General features: G+C 40.8%; 1 protein-coding gene across 3 annotated transcripts in view; it reads right to left on the reverse strand.

Annotated features, from left to right (window-relative positions):
* Nucleotides 1–22,287, reverse strand: part of C2H18orf25 (chromosome 2 C18orf25 homolog) — a 111,333-nt gene that overhangs the window by 52,875 nt on the left and 36,171 nt on the right. For all 3 annotated transcript variants that reach the window (XM_004656816.2, XM_004656817.2, XM_045144536.1), the window contains exon 3: nucleotides 6,249–7,035. In XM_004656816.2, the coding sequence (XP_004656873.1) occupies nucleotides 6,249–6,966 (718 nt within the window). In that variant the 5' untranslated portion in view covers nucleotides 6,967–7,035. The remainder of the gene's footprint in view (nucleotides 1–6,248; nucleotides 7,036–22,287) is intronic.

Genomic DNA, 22,287 nt, shown 5'->3' on the forward strand with positions numbered 1-22,287 from the left:
TTCTACAATAGAACCCATACCCCCTTTTTCTGGGGGGATCCAAGGTAGAGTCTCACTCTAGCTCAGGCTGACCTGGAATTCACTCTGTAGACTCAGGGAGGCCTCAAACTCACAGAGATCCTCCTACCTCTGCCTCCCAGAGTACTGGGATTAAAGGCGTGCACCACCACGCCCAGCTTTTTTCCTGTTTTTGAGACTGCCTCATCATATACTCCGAGCTGGTCTCAAACCAACCTACATCAGCCTCCCATGTACTTCTTTCTGAGTGCCATTAAGCCTCAGTTGTACTTTTATGTTTCTGAGGCACAGTCTCTCATTAGGAAGCCCAAACTGGCCTTAAACTGCTAACCTTCCTGCCTTAGCATCCACAATGCTGGAATTATGGATAAGTACCACCCCACCTGGCCTAAACAGAATTCAAGGATATCAAACTTCCTTTAAGCCCTATTATAAGCACTGGGTAAACTCAGGTATAGGGCAGAAAATCAAATGGCAAATTTGATCTGCTTTAAATTCAGACATTGCTTATTTTTCAGTAATTACAAAAATAGGTATTTAAAAGTTGAATTTGGGAAATGAAGTGAAAATATTCTCCAGCTTTGGAAAGAAAATGGTTACCAATAAGTACTAATAAGCATGATATTTTAAAGCCTTCAAAAGAAATACACATTTGTCAAAACCCACAGAACTTAAAAAAATTAAGAGTGAACTCTAACAGTATACAAGGGACTTTGGGTGATAACATGTTAGTGTAGGTTTATCATTGTAAAAAAAAAAAAAAGGTACATTTTACTGCAGGATGTTGATGAGGGTGTATGTGGGGCAGGAGTATGTGAGAACTCTGTTTAATTTTATTATAAACTAAAATCTGTTAAAGAAAACAGGGATTATATTCTCACCTGAAATATACATAAATAGGTCTTTTTTTGGCTTGTTGGTTGGTTGGTTGGTTGGTTGGTTGGTTGGTTGGTTTGTTTTCGAAGTAGGGTCTTACCCAGGCTGACCTCCACTCACAACAATCTTCCTACCTCTGCTAGGATTAAAGGTGTGTACCACTACATCCAGCTACATAGATAGGTAGATCCTTTTGTTAACACTAAAATAATCCTATGTTAATATTGAAAATGTTAGGAAAGATGCTTTAACATGAGACTGACAGTAAACTTCAAAGCTATAAATGCAATGTTGAGGGAATGTAACATTAGAAAACATAACTAAATGGTGTATGCATTTAAAATAATCTCTTTGGGGGCTGGAGGGATGGCTTAGTGGGTTAAGGCACATGCCTATGAAGCCTAAGGACCCAGGTTTGATTCTTCATGTCCCACGTAAGCCAGGCGCACATGGTGGCGCCTGTGTCTGGAGTTCATTTGCAGTGGCTAGAGGCCCCAGTGCGCCTATTCTCATTCTCATTCTCTCTCTGTCTCTCTCTCTCTCCCTTTGTCTCTGTCTCTAACAAATCTAAAAATAATATTAATAATAATCATTTTGGGTAGGTGTGGAAGCAAATGCTGGGTAATCCCAGGATTCAGGAGGTGGAGGCAAGAGGATTGTGCATCAGCCTGAGCAATCTAATGAGATGCTAACTAAAAAAAAAAAAAAAAAACAAAAAAATTAACTTAAATAGAGTGAAAGATGCTTGAGCTAAAATAGAACTGTGCATAGTATATAACTAATATGATTTCCAAAAACTACACTCCATTACTTAAAGCTTTATATTGAGAATGCAAGTGAAACAAACTACTCATTTTGTAATTACTTTTAGCTATGAGACTTCCTTCTTTTCCTTCCTCTCTCCCAATCCCCAATCTCAGCCTTTAATCCCAGGCAGAGGTAGGAGGATCACCATGAGTTCAAGGCCAGTTTGGGACTACAGAGTGAGTTCCAGGTCATTCTGAGCTAGAATGAGACCCACCTCAAACAAACAATCTCTGAAATGGAGTTTTGTAAACTGACCTCATCATGTTGCAGAACCTGGCTTCCACACCACTTAACTGAGCAGCTCACCTGGGGAGCTTTAAAATTGCTGATGCCCAGAATCAGATACAGGATTGTATTTAATCAGGTTGGAGTGGGGCTGGGCACCAGAAGTCTTAAACGGCTATTTAAACACACAGCCACATTAAAAATGCATCATTTTTATCTGCCAGATTTGCATTTACTAAGTTCAAAATAGTTTTTACTTAACTGATCTGTCTCTGCATTTTATTATCATTGTATCTATCTATTGGGTCTCCAAAATTGCTACTTAATACAGCCACATTACAAAAGGTTTAAAGTAAGGACTTGAGACTTGTAGCCACTGATTCGCTTCATAGTCAATCCAGAAAACAAAAGGTCAGTTACTGTGTTTCATGGGGTTCCTTATGTGTGCCAGTGGGTCTTATTTTCTACTATGAGTCTCCACTACCTATATTAAAATAAAAACTTTTCCAAACACCTCAATCCCCAATAGGATAAAAACCCTCATGAATTGAGAAGAAAAATGTACCAGGAAGAAAATCTACAAAGACTAAGAGTACTGCTCACCAAAAGAAAACAAATGGCCAAACATGGTTTTCAACTTCACTATTAAGCAAAGAAATTAAAATTAACCTTAAGATATTATCCTTCCATTAAATCAGGAAGATTTTTTAAAATAAATATTCCATAGCAAGAATAAAAAATGCATATCTATCATAAAGTCAAACTCAAAAAATAAAAATGAAAATAAATTCAAACTCCTAGATGGAATACATACAAGAGTGTTGCTAGTGTTCATATTCTTACTAATAATAGTAAAATGTAAAAACTGTCCAAATGACAAACATTAAGAAAGTTATTTTATAATTACCTAATTTATCCAATATCCAAAATCCAAATATTTTAGGGAATATTTGTGTTGATTTAAGCTTCTCAAAATATAATATTAAGGAAAACAAAAACATACTCAGTGTAACAAATTTTGTTATATATCATGGAAGGCAACATACTCAAATGTTAATAAAAGTGGAATTATGGTTGACTTATTTCAAAAAGTTTCTACAAAGAATTTACTACTTTAATTTTTTTAATTCAAGGCAAGAATTAATTGATCAAGTATAATAATCTCTACCAAGGAAAATTTTGCCAATAAGCTTGTCACAATCATTTCAGTACATAATTGTATAGTGAAGAATGAGGGAAGAGCAACCCTGGCTTCAGTGGGGCTGAGCTAGTCTGACTCCCCACGTGGACTAAGAATTCAGGTGATCTTAGACAGCTGCCCTCAATAACCTCCCTGATGCTCTCCGAGAAAGGGAAACCAGCTAAGACAACTGACTCTTACCTACCATGATAGATACGCTATTTTTGGAACCTCTGTCTGAAAAGGCATTTCTAGGATAGATCATTAGACCACATAAAACCCAACATGACAGGAAGGTACCCTGAGGTTCACCCTACGCTAAGTATTTATAAAAAGCAGTTACAGAAAAATCTTGCCCTGCTACTTATATACACAGGTACATTTCTTGAACTGAATGAAGTCTAATGCTAATCATTCATATAATGATCTGGCCCCCTATGAAAAATAGTGTTCTAATAATAAGCTGCAAAGAAAATGTATAAAGCATACCAAAATATCTACAGATATACCAGACACTTGATAAAAGCCTTCAATGTTCAAAATTACTAACACATTGATTCACTATAAATACTGTAAATGTACTATAAAGTTTCTCAGACCCCCTAAATGAAAGTACATCCCACCAGATACTTAAAGCATACACATATTAATGAAAACTTCAAGAAAAAGTTAATGCAAATATAAGCTATCAGTTATTAAAAACTTCACAAGCATCTGCTGCTCAGAGGTCAGATAAGTCAGTAAGCATGATAATGCACTGCATTAGTCTGCATCATTATCTGCACACTTCAAAAGAAAACACACAGAATGTTAAATTACTTGGCATAAGAGTACAATTAGGATTACTCCTTCAGCTTCTAAACTGCTGCCAAAGACTTATAAATAAAGCATGTTCTGAATTGCTAACTTGGTTGTACCTTGATGAAATAGCATACTTAGAATCTCAAGTTTTGACTGCTCAAATTGTTTTCATTCTGTGTAAATAGCTGGATTCAAATTTTACCATCCAAGAGATTCTCCTCATTCAGCTTAAGTTCCCTTGAATGTCCATGTTGCTCCACCCAAGCCAGTTCATAATACAACTTTTCACCAGTTGTCTTGCTCTATGTAAGGTTTCATGTGTCTCCCTTCTTGCCCAAAGTGATGGGACTCAGGAAATTAAAGTATATATAACTGTTACATTCGGAATGCACATGGTCACAATTCTTCAAAGATAACAATATAGACAGTTGATCTGAAATCTTTTATATTTAAACAGGTAGTAGTTCAACATTTGCTGCTTGCATAATTACAAAAAAAAGACTATTCATGTCTCTCCTGTGATGGTGGCACCCCTCACCCCAAAGCTGTGCAGGACACAGCATATCTTCAACTACCATCTGATTTTCCATGACCTTAGTAAGCCCTACACTTATTCTCAAAGGCCAAAAATTTACTAAGTGGTATAAAGTATAGAAATTATAGACTGGGCTATTTACTTTGGTGTTTGATTAGCATACAATTCAAATTTCATGTGAAACAGAAACTAATGCTTCAGAAAACATAAACGATAGTCATGGGAGTCACATAAACGGACCACATCTGACCTATGTATTGAAGCCAAAAAGTGAGTATGCCCATTAAGACATTTCTCATTACACCTCTACAATGGGCTCAATCTTTAAAAAGAATTTTATTCACCCACCTCCCCTTTCCAGAAAAAGACAAAGTATTAGGGTGGTTACATAAAAACCTTTTTATAACTGGAATTAAATACTATGTAACGATAGCTATCATAATCTTGACTAATAGATGAGAACAGGATATAAGAATATACAAACAGTTTTATAGGCATTAATAAGGCTTTCTTAAAATATTAAATATAAAACTGAAATATACTAGAACTTGCCTTAGAACAATCCCAAAGCCTGCTTCTCGTATGAGTTTCATTTAAATCTCCTTCTCAGTAGTTTTAATACAAGAAACTATTTTAAAACTTCAACAGATATTAACACAGTAAAAAGCATTTCTAAAGACTGTTTAAAATTCATATTAAATGTACTATGTGGATAACACTTATTGTAAGTTGAACACCTATAAAGTGCTGTTTTAAATCAATAATTCTTGTTATTGAGTTTATAATGATCAGGCATACATTTAACCAATAAAATTTTTCTTAAAATATCCTTTGCATATCAACAATATGTTACCTTACATATAGAAACAGAATACTGGGGAAAGAAAACAGCCACCTATTAAACTTAAGAAAACCAAATATTCCCTCTTTAATGGTGTCATAACCTCCAAACACTAAGTACTGTATAAAATGTTCCCAACCATAAAATTCTCCTCAATAGTAAGAGCTCTCTAATTAAGAATCATCTTTATTCCACTCTGAAATCTCAAGATTGCCTTTGTAGCACGCAATACCACTGTAATAACACAGGAAAAGCAGGTATGTCAAATATGTAATAACTATAGACCCGTCTATCGATGACAGCTAGAACAAGCAAAGTTCTAACAAATTTCTTAAAGGTTGAGGATTAAGGGAAAGGTTTTTTTTAAAAAAGCTTTTTAAAACACCCCTACCAATGTGAGTGACAAGTTATGATAAAAAATATGCAATATGGGTAACTAGCTTATCATTCAAAGAATCCAGGGGAAAACACACAAAACTACTGGTTTGGAAGGAATCAGAAAGCTTCAACAAAGATAGAATGTATTCTTTCAGACGCGCAAGCTCAAGTGCAGATGCTATATAATAAAAGCATGGTGCCTGTTCCTGAGGAAAATGTATGTGCACTTAGTAATGATGCTGAACAGTAAGTATTAAATCTAAAACAGTGCTAAAAAGGCAATAATGGGAGTTCAGGTACTATGTTACAGAGAAAGAGACTTATGAGAATTGCAGTACTTAAAAATAATCTTGTTCCTATATCAATAACCGCCTAATTTTTTCTGATGTGCTAAAGTGCACCAGCAACCTCAAAATAGGTTTCTTGTTTGTTTAAGTTGGCCGTGTCTTGTTTACAGACTGCAGTCTTGAAATTTATACAGAGCTGCAGGTCTCCTGGATTGTTTCAAGTGTCGCTCATCTAAGTGAGCCTGACAGCTGAGAAACGCCATCAGGTGCTTTACAGTCAGTTTAAAAAACATCCTCTACCTGGTATCTCTGCAGTGATTGTCTTGCTGCTCCCTGAAACCTCTTCTTCACCCTCATCTGATGAGCTCGAGCTCGAGTCACAAGTGAGGTCGCTGTCGCTGGTACTGCTATCCTGCAGCAGGTTGTACTTCTTCCTTGCAGCAGCCTCCCGCTTCTGCCTCAGTAGTCTGATCCTCTCCTTGTGCTTTTGGCTCCGGTGACCTTTAACCTTGGTGACTCGGCCATTCTGCTTATCGCTGGATTGCCGGTTTTTCTTGGCAGCCATAGTAGATGTTTCACTTTCAGAACGGGACCGCCTAGACTTGCGCCCAACTATGGCCCCAGACACTCCAGAAGAATCTCCTTCAACTGCTGTCTCTACTTGAGAGGGTTCATGCTCTTCTGCAGAAGACAGTGTATCTGAGTCAGCCAGGTGACCACTAGAGGAAGGGGAAAGCATGCAATGATTAGAGGAGTCACTCTCATAAACTCGGCCAGTTGTCGGCTTGTCACTCTCAGTAGATGCTAACTGAGACTCGGAAGAGTCCCTTCTCAGTTCCATCAACAAGCAGGGCATGGAAGAAAGAACTGTAGAATCAGTTACTCCATCTTTTGGAACTTGAGGTACCAGCTCTACAGATCCATCTTCCTCCTTGGCTGCCTCATGTTCAGAGGTTTTGGGTGGGACTTCAGACTCAATGAGTTCTTCCACTTTTCCCACTGCCTCCTCCATCTTCATTTCAGAATTTCAAGTTAAATCATGGAGTAGCGTCTAAGAAACAATTTCAAGGATGCCACAGGAACACACCTGTACAAAAACACACAAATCAATGAATAGAAATGAAACTTTATTTTATTTATACAACATACTGACTTTTCTAAGCACATAGCAAATCACCACTTACAGAGGCTTTAAAATGTTACATATCAATATCTGCTTGATAAATAGTGAAATCAAAGGACTTAATGCCAGCAAAATCCTAACAGACTCGACTACTAAAAATGATACATTTATCTTCTACTGCTCCAACAGGCATCACACCTGTAATACCAATAAGTAATCAAAGACATTTTGTTTCAGAACCTTACTATTTTTTCATTTTTATTTATTTTTTTTTGAGAAAGAGAAAGAGACAGAGAGAGAACTGCCAAGCCAGGGCCCAGCCACTGCAAACGAACTCCAGACTACTCCACACCTTGTGTATCTAGCTTAAGTGGGCTCTGGGGAATTGAACCGAGGTCCTTTGGCTTTGCAGGCAAGCACTTTAAATGCCAAGTTATTCCTCCAGCCTGACTTCAGAACTTTAAACAGGAGCTGAGGAAATAGCTTGGTGGTAAAATACTTGCCTGGCAAGCATGAGGACCAGAGTTCAGATTCCCCAGTACCCATGTAAATGTTGGGCATGGTGGCACACACCTGTAATCCCAGTGCTGGGGGAGGTAAAGATGGACCCTTGGTACTTTTCTGGCTGAAAAAGTGCTAGAGGAAGACATGCAATATTGACCTCCAGCCTCCACGCACATTTACACACAAATGACAAGCAAACAAGCATACATACATGCATGCACATTAAAAAAAAAAAAAAAACTTTAGATAGGGCTGAGGACATAGTTCAGCAGTAGAATGCTTGTTCAATCACCAGCACACAAAAAAAATTATTGACTCTGGTATAATTAAAATGTGTGCTTGACTTTAGTGTAAATGAGTAAGAATGCTTCAAAGACTAGTCTAAGGGTTGGGTACGTAGCTCTGTTGGCAGAGTGCTTGCTTAGCACACATGAAGCCCTGGGGTCAATCTCCAGAAATGCATGAAACAAGGAGTGGTGGCACATGCCTGCAATTGAAGTATTCAGGTGGTGTAGGCTACATAGTGAGTTTAAGGTCATCTTGATATGCATGAGAACTGATCTCAAAAAAATAAAATAGACTAGTCTGAACTGGTGACAGTGGTATAGGCATTTAAACTCAAGCTAAAGACTCTAGCTAAAGCTAGAGACTGAAACATGAAGTTCTCATGCTCAAGAGCTGCCTGGGCTGCTGCATGAAATGAGTTCAAGGCCAGACTGGGCAATTTAGGAGATTTTGCCTCAAAATAAAAATAAAGGGGTAGGACCAGGCATGATGGCGCACTCCTTAAATCCCAGCACTCAGGAAGCAGAGGTAGGAGGATCACTGTGAGTTTGAGGCCACCCTGAGACTACAGAGTGAATTCCAGGTCAGCCTAGGCTAGGGTAAGACCCTAACTCAAAAAAAAAAAAAAAAAAAAAAAAACCACAACACAAAGGGTTGACATCATCCCAACAGAACCAGACAACTCATCATCATATTTCCAAGACATATAGTGGTTAAGAAAGAAAAAGCTCTTTGTACAGTGACACTAAGCAAGTCTCATGAGGAAAACTTAAATGAATAAAAAGCACATTATATTATTTGTGTAAATACATGCAATCATATGAATTTGTCTACAGGACACAGAATCTCCAGAAAGATAACACACTTGCCATGTGAAGAAAAGACACTGAATGAGGGAACAGACATGGACAGTCTCACACATGCATACAGGTACCCAGGCACACTACTCAAATACACACACACACACAAAAAAAAAAAAAAAAAAAAAAATCAAGTGGAATTTACATCATGTAAATGAGATAAAAGAACCTCAACCTTCTGAGTTAATGTTCACAGTAAACCCAGTGAGTAGTAAATGCATCATGGCTTTCCTATTACAACAGCAATTTCTCCCATACTATTAAGGCCACCCTGAGACTACATGGTGAATTCCAGGTCAGCCTGGGTCAGAAAGAAAGAAAAGAGTTAACAGTAGACAAAATGACATTAAGCAAGAAACAGGTTTCATATTGACAGAAAGGGGTCAGCAGTCAATAGGTGATAACAGTAAACTGATTTAACATAAAGCTTATTTTAAGGAAGAAAAGAAAATTATCAGAAAAGTGGCAGAGTAACAAGAAAACCTCTTATGCCTGCTCACTGAGACCAGAGGAAACAAGAACTTGAGGGGAAAAAAGAAACAAAATTACCCCTTGCACCACTTGCAATCTCAGGATCACTACTATGTAAGAAGATAAAGGAAAGTTCAAAAGAGGTTGGGAGATGGTATTTGTGATTTTACTGACAATCATAACTGCAGAGGCAATTGGAGAAGGACACCAAGGAATGGGGAGAGTGGAGGGTGCATGCCTTTGATCCCAGCACTCCAGAGGCAGAGGTAGGAGGATCGCCATGAGTTCGAGGCCAGCCTGAGATGAGACTACACAGTGAATTCCAGCTCAGCCTGGGCTAGAGTGAGACCCTACCTCGAAAAACCAAAAAAAAAAAAAAAAAAAGGAGACTTTCAGTTAAGGTGGTGGCATGAAAATCATGCAAAAGCAGCCTAGGGGAGAAAATACCAAAAACTCTAGCAAAATACACTCTTCCACTAAAATGTGAGTTGTATAAGAAATTATCAGGCTGGAGAGATGGCTTAGCCATTAAGAGCTTGCCTGCGAAGCCTAAGGACCCTGGTTCAAGGCTCAATTCCCCAGCACCCACGTTAGCCAGATGCACAAGGGTGCGTGCGCATGCATCTGGAGTTCGTTTGCAGTGGTTGGAGGCCCTGGCGTGCCCATTCTCTCTCTCTTTCTCTGTCTGTTGCTCTCAAACAAATAAGTAAAAATAAAAAAAAAAAATTTTAAAAAGAAATTATCAACGGCAGTAGAGAAGTAGGAGAGATTCAGAACGTCTGGAGCCCACACAGGCAGGCAGAAGCGGCTCCAGCAGCAGCACCTGCCCGCATGGCCACAGCCACAAGGTCTGACCTGAGCTACAGAAAGAGCCAGCAGGTAAGGGGATTCTCTCCACTCACACAGGCCTTGCAAACTCAAGAAGGAAGGATGGCAGGGATAATGGAGCTCTACAAGAAGAGGATCTCAAGGACCAACAGGAAAACTTCAGCCACCATCCACAGCCTCCCCTCCCCCACCACCTCCAGCAGCACAAGCACCAGCATGCACCAGAGACCTGAGGAAGGAAGCTCACCTACACAGCACCCAGCACAGGCAATCAGAACAACCTACTTGAGCCCACCACGCAGCAAAGAGGGACCCAATCGAGCACGCAGCATAAATGAGACCAAAGCCATTCCAAAAGGTAACTGGGATTACACCAAGTCAGTACCGGCCAAATAGGCCTGGTATATAAGCTTGCATCAGAAGTGCTATTTGCACCTTCCATGTCAGGGGAAATTATATGTTAAATCTGATGGATGGTCGGATTGGCCATTCTTTTTCTTTTTTTGTTTTTTTCTTTCTTTCTTTCTTCCTTTCTTCCTTTCTTTCTTTCTTTCTTTCTTTTTTTTTTTGACAGAGAGAGAGAGAATGGGTGCTCCAGGGCCTCCAGACCCGGCAAACAAAATCCACACATGTGAACCCTCTTGTGCATCTGGCTAACATAGGTCCTAGGGAATCAAACTTGGGTCCTTTGGCTTTGCAGGTAAACACCTTAACTGTAAAGCCATCCCACCAGCCCAGACTGGCCATTCTTTAAAAAAAAAAATTGTTGACAACTTCCATAACTGTAAACAATATCCCATGGTAATTCCCTCCCTCTCCCACTTTCCACTTTGAAACTCCACTCTCCATCATATCCCCACCCCCTCTCAATCAGTCTCTCTTTTATTCTGATGTCATGATCTTTTCTTCCTATTATGATGGTCTGGTGTAGGTAGTGTCAGGCACTGTGAGATCATGAATATCCAGGCCATTTTGTGTCTGGAGGAGCATGTTGTAAGGAGTCCTACCCTTCCTTTGGCTCTTACATTCTTTCCGCCACCTCTTCAAAAATGGACCCTGAGCAGATTGGCCAGTCTTAAATAAGCTATATTTTGGGCTTGTCATTTGTTGCTTCCTGATTTATATGCCTTTGTTTCCTCTTCTGTCCTTTATTGGGGAAAGGGTCTCACTTGGTCACAAGCTGACTTCCTCTACAGGCCAGAAATCTCAGCCTCCCAGTTGACAGGACTAAGGGTGTGGAGCACACATCCTTAAGGACTGTGGCTTCGTTAGAGGATCTGGTTGTCATAAAACCTACTCGTGCATAAATACTCTGTGCTTTTTTTCATTGAATGTGTATATTGTTTAGTTAAATTTTAGAATTTGCCTGTATTTTGTTCCACTCAGCCTACTTGAATACTCTCATAGCAGGCAAACCCAACACCTAGGATCACTTTTGTAGGTACTCTGAGGGTCTTAAGAGACACACGTAGCACGTTAAGCTCTTACCCGGAAGATATAGAACATCAGACTGATTGATACATCTAATAATACCGCAGATAATTAGAAAATCCAAGCATTAAAAAATCTATACATTATAATACACGAAACACAAAAAAAAAATCAAGACAATATAAATCCACCAAAAAGTGTTAATGCATCAGAAATGACCTCCAGTGAGACTGATTTAGAGAAAATGCCTAAGAAAGATTTCAAAAGAATGATTATAAATATGTTCAAGGAAATCAAAGGAATCAAAGATGACACAGGAAACCAATTTAATGATATAAGGAGGTCAATTACAAGACATAAATAAGGAAATAGAAATAATAAAGAAAAATCAGTCAGGAATACTAGCAATGAAGAAGAATCAATGAAATAAAAAAAAAAAAAACCTGTGTAGAAAATCTCACCAATAGAATAGATGAAGGAGAGGACAGAATATCTGAACTAGAAGACCAGATGGCAGATCTAATACAGTCCAACAAAGAGAAACACAAACCAATAGGAAAGTATGAATGGGAATTTCAAGATATTTGGGACACTATGAAATGATCAAACATAAGAATTCAGGGTATAGTAAAAGGACAGGATTTCACTCCAAAGGTATAGTAGGTGTTTTCAACAAAATCAAAGAAGAAAATGCCCCCAAATTTAGAAAGAGATGCCAATGCAGATACAGGAATCCTTTAGAACACCAACCAGGCAAAACCTGGAAAGAACCTCTCCTCGCCATATTATAATAAAACTACCAAATATACAAACCAAAGAAAATATATTGAAAGCAGTTAGAGAGAAAAGTCAAGTCACATACAAAGACAAACAGAAACTCAACATGAACTTTAAAAGCCAGAAGGGCTTGGAATGATGTATTCCAAGTTTTGAAAGATAACAAATGTCAACCAAAGTTACTTAATCCTGCACAGCTATCTGTTCAAATAGTCAGATAAATAAGGACAGTCCACAACAACAGCAGGCTAAAGAAATCATTTGAAGACAAAACCAGTTCTACAGAAAATACTTGACAGGATCCTCCATGAAGAAAAAGAAAAGCACACATATAAGGAACCTGGAAAAACAAACTATACTAGTTAATACAAGACAGCAAGGTAAAACCAGAAGAACTACAAAACAAGAAAAATCACAAAAATATATACACACTTTTCAATAATAACTCTTAATATTAACAGCCTCAATGCCCCAACCAAAAGATATAGGTTTGCAGACTGGGTTAAACAGCAGGATTCTTCAATTTGTTGCCTCCAAGAACTCACCTTTCTACAAAGGACGGACACTATCTCAGGGTGAAAGGTTGGAAAAAAGTTTTTCAATCAAATGGGCCTAGAAAACAAGCAGGGGTCATTATCCTAGTATTTGACAGGGTAGACTTCAGACCAAAAAACAAAACAAACAAACAAACAAAAAAAAAAAAAACTCATCCATATGGCTCTAATACACTCAAGATATTTTCATTCCTATTATGTAATTTGTTGCCTTTTATTTTTCATGTGTGTATATGTTTATATGTACATGGGTATGTGCATGCCACGGTCTGTGTGTGTGGAGGTCAGAAATGGACAATCTCTCCTCCCACCTTGTTGCCAGGCAGAGGTAGGAGGATCACTGTGAGTTCAAGGCTCCCCTGAGACTACAGAATGAATTCCAGATCAGCCTGGGCTAGTGAGACCCTACTTCAAAAAAAAAAAAAAAAAATCAGACTGAAGAGATGGCTTAATGGTTAAGGCACTTGCCTGCAAACCTAAGGACCTAGGTTCAATTCCCCAAGACCCATGTATGCCAGATACACAAGGTGGCACACGCATCCTGAGTTCATTTGTAGTGGCTAGAGGGCCTGGCACACCCATTCTTTCTATCTGCCTCTTTCTTTCTGCTTCTCTCTTTTTCTCTCAAATAAAATATAAGTAAAAGAGCCAGGCATGATCCCAGCATTCAGGAGGCAGAGGTAGGAGGATCATGGTGAGTTCAAGGCCACCCTGGGCTAGAATGAAACCTTATCTTGAAAAAAAAAGTAAAAGAAATAAAATATTTAAAAGAAAAATTAATGCTGATCATTACTCAATATACTGTGTTCAAAACTGATGGCAACCTAAAGCTAGGAGAGCACGCTCTAGATAAAGCTGTCTTCGTGGACCAGGGAAGTGTCTCAGTAAGGCTGCCTAGCATGCACAAGTCCTGGGTCCCCAGCACTACATAAACTCAGCATGCTGGCAAGCACCTAAAATCTTAGCACTGGGGAGATAAGAGAATGCAGGATCAGAAGTTCAAAGTCATCTTCATTATGTAGGGCATTAGAGCCCAGCATGGGCTAGAAACACTGATTCAAAAAAAAAAAGAAAAGAAAAGAAGACAGGGATGGGGAGGCAGAGAGGGAAAGAGAAAGGAAAGGAAGGAGAGAAGAAGGGAGGGAGGGATTATATTCATAGCACTGCTGTGGTACATTACTACAGTGAGGAAGGTAGCAAACAACACACCATATTGACATAGGTAAATTTCAGAAACAATGGTAAGCACATAGGGTCGTGAGACCAAGGTCTGTAAAGCTCAAAGCCATGTAAAATGACACAAATTGTATAAATACTTAGTTGTACACCAAGTTTTATTCTAAAAGCAAGGGAATGTTTATCAAAATATCAGGAAGGTAGATACCTGTGGGTGGAATACACATGACAGTTGGGAGTATAAGGAGATTTAAACGTATTGATGAGGCTTCAGGCCAGCCTAGGCTACATAGCTTAGATCAAGACTGCTGACTATGGGTAAATTCTAGGATTAGCAAGTCCTGACCTCAAAATATTACTATAAAGCAAGAGGAAACACACAAAAAAAACCACTTCAGTCAGTTCTTAGAAATCCATCAAGCCAAGAAGTATTGGTGCTTGAAAGCTGCTGAATTTTGGCAGACAAGGGGAATTAACATTCTTGCCTGAGGCTACTACCACTTCCCAGCTCAATATCCTTTACCAATGTGAACAAATGTAGAGGGTATTCAGGTAGACTCACAAAAAGTGACTTCAAATTGGGCATAGTGGTGCACGCCTTTAATCCCAGCACTCAGGAGGCAGAGACAGGAGGATCATCATGAGACTACATAGTGAATTCCAGGTCAGCCTGGGCTACAGCAAGACCCTACCTCAAAAAAACAAAAAAAGAAAAGTGACTTCATTTCAACGTGCAGTCATAGTTTATACAGTGTCTGGGTATTGTAGGTGCAAATGACAATCTCAGCAGCAAACAGGGTACCCAAGGCTACACTAGCATGAAGATACAGTTATAAATTTATTCTGCACATTCTTGGCTGAAGATATGGAGATGCAATGTCAAATGTATTGCAGAAAGTAAAAGTGGCAGGTTTTAAAAAGGTCTCTGCCTAGCATGGTGGTACAAGTCTTTAATCCCAGCACTTGGGAGGCTGAGGTAGGCAGATCGCTGTGAGTTCGAGGCCAGCCTGAGAATACATAGTGAATTCCAGGTCAGCAGGGACTAGAGTAAGGCCTTACCTTGGAGAAAAAAAAAAGGTCTCAAGGTAAAATGCACGCTCATGCACGCTCCCTACACACAGAATGAAAAGCCTTATGGGTAACTTACTGGTAACACCCATGAGCAATACCAGAAATAAGAGCAACCACTAGGGAGATAAACTTAAATTAAGAATAAGAAGGGAAAAAAAAAACTGAACAGAAAAATCAGTAACTATACACGGTGACAGAGACATTTCACAGGTTTATCTGGCATCTAAACAAAGAAACAGCAACACTTTCAAAAAGATCAAAATCCAAAGTACTACAATATTTTGTCTAAAATGCCTAACTTCAATAAAAAAAAAATGACTTTCAAAAGAAACAGGAAGCTGTGACTCATACACAGGAGAACAAAGTTGTCCTTAGGAAAAATATGTATCTCAGATGTTAGACTTAGCAAAGACTTCAAAAGAGCTATTTCAAATTATGTTAAAAAAAAAAAAAATGAAGGGAGTAGCTGGGCGTGGTGGCACATACCTAAGGTAGGAGAACCACTGTGAGGTTGAGGCCAGCCTGGGGCTACAAGTGAGTTCCAGGTCAGCCTGGGATAGAGTGAGACCTTGCCTGGGGTAAGGGTTAGAGGGAGACCAGAAGGGACTAGGTGTTTAACTTAGTAATGAAGAACTTGCCTACTAACATGAACCTCTAGGTGCAATTATCAGAAACACACCCTCTGAAGCAAAACGTATCTAAAATATTAAAGGAGCTGGGCCTGGTGGCACAGGGAAGTCTAAGGTAAGAGAACCACAAGTTCAAAGCTGTCCTAGAGTAGTTAGTGAGACACTACCTAAAAATTTTAAAAAAAAAAAAGTAAAAAGGAAGGCGGGGATATAGCTCAGCAGTAGATCACTTGATGAGCCAGAGTTCAATATGTAGTTCCAAAATAAAACAAAACAACAACAACAAAAAAAAAAAAACAAAACAGCAAATTAAGCCAGGTGTGGTGGCACACACCTTTAATCCCAGCACTCAGGAGACAGAGGTAGTCTTTTGCCGCCATTGGGGACTACAATGGTCACGTCAGCCTGGGTGTCAAGTGCTCTAAGGAGGTAGCCACTGCCATCAGAGGGGCCATCATCTTGGCCAAGCTTTCCATTGTGCCAGTCCAGAGAGGCTACTGGGGAAACAAGATCAGCAAGCCCCACACAGTCCCCAGTAAAATGACAGGCCACTGTGGTTCTGTGCTGGTGCGCCTTCACCCTGCCCCCAGGGGCACTGGCACTGTCTCTGCCCCCATGCCCAAAAAGCTGCTGCTGATGGCTAGTATTGACGACTGCTACACTTCAGCCAGGGGCTGCACTGCCACCCTGGGCACCTTTACTTCGGCCTCTTTTGATGACGTCTCTAAGACCTACAGCTCTCTGACCCCCGACCTCTGGAAAGAAACTATGTTCACCACATCTCCTTACCAAGGAATTCACTGACAATCTTGTGAAAACCCACACCAGAGTCTCAGTGCACAGGACCCAGGCTCCAGCTGTGGTTATCACACAGGGATTTTATACAGAAAAAATAAAAGTGGATTAAGCCTGTTAAAATAATGATAATAATAATAATATGGCAGAAGAAATCAGTAAGCCTGAGATGACTAGAAATTATCTCATGTAAAAAAGAAAGGAAAAAGCAGAACCTGAGAGATTTATGGGCTGGACAAAATAAAGTTTGCCATAATACACTTAATGGTCATCCCCCAAAAGAATAAAATGCAGAAAAAATATATTTAAAAAAACAGCTAAGCCGGTGTGGTGGTGCATGCCTTTAATCTCAGCACTCAGGGGACAGAGGTAGGAGGATCACCATGAGTTGGAGGCTACCCTGAGACTACACAGTGAATTCAATGTCAGCCTGGACTAGAGTGAGACCCTACCTCAAAAGAAAAGGTGTGTGTGTGTGTTTCCATTCCTTAGGCAGGTGTGGCAGCATATACTTGTAATCCCAGTGTTTGGAGGTAAAGACAGAAAGGAGGTCATTCTCGGCTACACAGCAAGTTCAAAATTAGCCTGGGCTACAACAAAAAGACCTGGAAAGATGGCTCGGTAGGTAAGTGCTTGCTGCACAGGTATGAGGACCGGCATTTGGATCCCTAGAACCCACACAAATGAGCATTGTGACACATGCCAGTAATCTCAGCATGGGAAAGTCACAGACAGGAAAACCCTAACGTCACTGGCTAGCTATTCAAACCAAATCAATGAGTTCTAAGTAAAGTGAGATTGAAAAGGCAACCAAACATGTGCCTCTATCCTACACAAACATGCACATCCATGCACATCAGCCACACATATATGTGCACGTACCACATGCACAAAAGAAAAAAAGTGCTGGAGAGATTGCTCAGGTGCTCGCCTGCAAAACCTAACAACCCAGGTTCGATTCCCCAAAACCCACAAAAAAGCCAGATCCCCAAGGTGATGCACACATCTGGAGTTCATTTACAGCGGATGGAGTACACCTATTATCTCTCTCTTCTTCCTCCCTCACTCCCTCCCTCCCTCCATCACTCGCTCTCTCTCTCGCTCTCTCTCTCTCTGCTTACAAATAAATAAATACCATTTTTTAAAAAATTTAAAAAGGGTAGTGGGCTGGAGAAATGGCTCAGCAGCTAAGGTGTTTATCTGAAAAGCCTAACAAGCCAAGTTCAATTCCCCAGTGCCCACATAAAGGCAGATACACAGTGGCGCATACATGTGGAGTTCATTTGCAGTGGCTGGAGGCCCTGGAGCACCCATTCTCTCTATCTGTCTCTCTTCTCTCTAGCTTTCTCTGCTTGTAAATTAATAAATTATAAGAAAAAATACTGTGCTGGAGAGATGGCTTACTAGTGTAGGCACTTGCCTGTGAAGCCTAAAGACCCAGGTTCAATTCCCCAGTAACCACGTAAGCCAGATGCACATGGTAGCACATGCATCTGGAGTTTGTTTGCAGAGGTTAGAGGCCCTGGCACACCCATTCGCTCTCTCTCTTTCATAAATGAATTTTTGAAAAAAGAACAACTGGGCGTGGCGGCGCATGTCTTTAATCCCAACACTTGGGAGGCAGAAGTAGGAGGATGGCAGTGAGTTCAAGGCCACTGTGGACTACACAGTGAATTCCAAGTCAGCCTGGGCTAGAATGCAACCCTATCTCAAAAAAAAATGGGAAAAAAAAGCTGGGCGTGGTGGCACACGCCTTTAATCCCAGCACTCGGGAGGCAGAGGTAGGTAGATTGCCATGAGTTCAAGGACACCCTGAGAGTACAGAGTTAAGAGTTAATTTTCCAGGTCAGCTGGACCAGAATGAGACCCTACCCTGAAAAATAAAAAACAGCAAAATCTTTTGAATAAAATTAAACATGTTGGGCTGGAGAGATGGCTCTGCAGTTAAGGCATTTGCCTACAAAACCTAACAATCCAAGCTTGATTCTCAAGAACACACATAAAGCCAGATGAACAAAGTGGCGCATGTATCTGGAGATCGTTTGCAGTGGCTGGAGGCCCTGGCATGCCCATTCTCTCTCTGCTTGTAGAAAAAGGGAGAGTAGATAATGAGTTTATAATGGTAATATAGTGGTACTAATACTAAAAACAGAGATATTTAAAACAAAGTTTCATGACAGCTCATAACAATTCTTTCGACGAGAAAAATTGGGCTAGGCATAGTGGCGCACGTCTTTAACCCCAGCACTTGAGAGGCAGAGGTAGGAGGATCACCATAAATTCAAAGCCACCCTGAGCCTACATAGTGAATTCCATGTCAGCCTGAACTATCTTGAACTAGAGAAACCCTACCTAGAATAACCAAAAAAAAAAAAAGGGACTCAAGGCCACTGTTTGGGTGATTGCATATCAACAGGAAAGATAAAGTAGTCAAATGGATCAACATAAAGCTAGACAAAGTGGCTCACACTTAAATCCCAGCATTCAGAGGCTGAGACAGGTGGATCAGCACAAATTCAAAGCCAGCCTTGGCAATAGAATGAGGTTCAGGTGAGTGAGACTCTATCTCAAAAAGGACAAACCAGGGCTGGAGAGATGGCTTTGCAGTTAGGCACTTGCCTGTGAAGCCTAAGCTCGATTTCCCAGGACCCACGTTATCCAGATGCACAAGAGGGCACACAGTCTGGTCTGGAGTTCCTTTGCAGTGGCTGGAGGCCCTGGTGCACCCATTCTCTCCCTCCCTCCCCTTCCCTCCCTTCCTCTCTCTCTCCGCCCCTCTCTCTGGCTCTTTCTCTCTGTGTCACTCTCAAATAAATAAACAAACAAACAAACAAAAAAGTTAAAAAAAAAAAAAAAGACAAAACAGCTGGATGTGGTACCACACACCATTTATCCCAGCACTTAGAAGAGGTAGAAGGATCCTTGTGATTTAGAGGCCACCCTGAGAGTACATACTGAAAAAGCCAAGTGTGGTGGCACCTTTAATCCCAGCACTCAGGAGACAGGGGTATTGGAGGATTGCCATGAGTTTGAGGCCAGCCTGAGACTTCCTAGTAAATTCCAGGTCAGCCTGGGCCAGACAATACCCTACCTCGAAAAGCCAAAATCAGCCAGGCATGGTGGTGCATGCCTTTTAAACCCAGCACTTGGGAGGGAGAGGTAGGAGAATCACTGTCAGTTTGAGGCCAGCCTAGAATTAGTGTTCCGGGTCAGCCTGGTCTAGAGTGAAAACCTACTTCGAAAAATCCAAATACATGCAAACAAAATCAAACTATAAAAGACATCTTCTAGGATCCTAAAAGTTCATTAAAGACTCCATGATAATACTGAGGAAATAAAGTAGAGATGCTGTGTGCATCAAACTGCTCTATAAAGCTAGCCATAAAATACAGTGAAGCCTTCCTTCTCCAAATGCTCTTTTTAGATGACTAACAGTTGCCTGCAGACTGAGGATTTTGTAAAAGGACCATGATTAATGGAGTCTTATCTAAGACCCAACAATACAGGAAACCCTCCTGAAAGTTCTGACAACACTGTATGAAATCATTGAGCACAACATAAAAAGGCTTACCTTTTTACCCTTTTAATCTTATAACTTTATAAGAAATCATCATTAATCATCCTTTACATTTATGATGAAATGATGATCCCACTGAAATGAATAAACTAAAACCGCATTGTCCTTTCTAATGTGACAAACAATAAACTGAAATTATTGGATGTCTGCAGTTCACTGCTGTCAGGACTTTGCTGTTGAAACCACAGGCGGCTGACACACTGTAAACTGACAGGAGCACAGGCTATTAAATAACACTATTCCAGGATAGGAATGTACCTCAGGAGTAGAGGACTCATGTTCAAGGACATTGGTTCTATCTACAGCACTACAATAAGTAAATTACATTTAAAAATATTATTTAAGGACTGGAAGGATGGCTTAGCAGTTAAGGCATTTGCCTGCAAAGCCAAAGGACCCAGGTTTGATTCCCCAGGACCCACGTTAGCCAGATGTACAAGAAGCCACACATGTCTGGAGTCCGTCTGCAGTGGCTAGAGGCTTTGGTACGCCCATTCTCTCGCCCCTTCCTCTGTCTCTTTCACCCTTTCTCCCTCCCTCCCTCTATCTCAAACAAACAAAAATGAAAAAAATTTAAAGCGCATGATTCTCTATCTACCTCTTTCTCCTCTCTCTCTCTCTCTCTCTCTCTCTCTCTCTCTCTGAAATAAACAAAATATTTTTTAAAAAATTAAAAATATTGGGCTGGGGCTGGAGGCATGGCTTAGTGGTTAAGGCATTGTTTGCCTACAAAGCCGAAGGACCCAGGTTCAATTCCCCAGGACCCATGTTAGCCAGATGCACAAGGGGTGCATGCGTCTGGAGTTCTTTTGCAGTGGCTGGAGGCCCTGGCGCACCTGTTCTCTCACTCTTTCTCCCTCTTTCTCTGTCAAAAAAAGAATAAATAAAATATTTTAAAATATATGTATATTGGGCTGGAGGGATGGCTTAGCGGTTAAGGTGTTTGCCTACAAAGCCAAAACACCCAGGTTCGATTCCCCAGGACCCACGTTAGCCAGATGCACAAGAGAGCACACACATCTGGAGCTCGTTTGCAGTGGCTGGAGACCCTGGCACGCCCATTCTCTCTCTCCCCCCCACCTTCTCTGTCAAATAAATAAAATTAAAATATGTTTTTTAAAAATTTTCCCCTCACACCGCGCTCTCCGCAACTCGGGAAACGTGAGGGGAGAGCGGCAGTGAGCAGCGGAGGAGCAGACCGCAAGGTAGAAGAACACGTGGAGCAACAAGAGAACCAGAGCAGCCGCGGCTCCCTCCCCTCCACCAGCGCCTGAACCCAACTCCAGCGAACACAGCAGCGGCCCGGGACCCGGCCACGCCAACTTGGGCTGACAGCGGGACCCAAGCAGGAGCAGAGTTCGGCAGCAACATCAGCGGCTCCAGCACCGGTACCAGCGGCCCCAGCAGCAGTGGACCCAGGAGCGGCAGCGGCGGCAGATCCCGCAGCAGCGGCTTCGAGGGGAGCAGCGGCGGTGGTCACGGCAGCGGCAGCTTCAGCAGCGGTGGTGGCTCCGGCAGTGGCAGCTATGGCAGCAGCAGCGGCTCGGTTTGCCCCGTAGGAAAGCAAGTGCGCAGCTCGAGAAATCAGAACAGCAGCCCGACGACCCAGGCAGCAACTTGACTGAGACCAAAATCACCCAAGGTAACTGGGATTACACCAGGGAAGGGTCTCACTTGGTCACAAGCTGACTTGGATCCCTCAACAGACCAGAAATCTAAACCTCTTTGTTGATAGGGGATCTGGTCATTATAATAACTACTCTTGCATACATACTCGGGGCAGTCTTTGATTGAATGTGTACAGTGTTTAGTTAAATTTTAGAATCTACCTGTATTTTACTCCACTCAGCCTGCTTGAATACTCCTATAGCAGGGAAACTCAACCCCTAAGAACATCTTTGTAGATACTCTGAGAGTCTTAAGAGCCACACCTAACACCTTAAGGTCCTACCCTGAAAATATATTACATCAAATCAATTGATACAGCTAAGAATACACAGCTAGCTAGAAAATCCAAGCAATAACTTAATCCAAGATGCAAAAATATATACATTATAACACAAGAAACACTAAAAAGCAAGACGATATAAATCCACCTAAAAGTATTAATGCATCAGAAATGTCCTCCAGTGAGAAAGAGTTAGAGGAAATGCCTGAGAAAGAGTTCAAAAGAATAATTATAAATATGTTCAAAGAGGTCAAAGAACACATGAAAACAATCAAGGAAGAAATCAAAGAGGAAATCAAAGGAATCAAAG

This window comes from Jaculus jaculus, chromosome 2 (genome assembly GCF_020740685.1).
Source record: "Jaculus jaculus isolate mJacJac1 chromosome 2, mJacJac1.mat.Y.cur, whole genome shotgun sequence".
NCBI lineage: Eukaryota > Metazoa > Chordata > Mammalia > Rodentia > Dipodidae > Jaculus > Jaculus jaculus.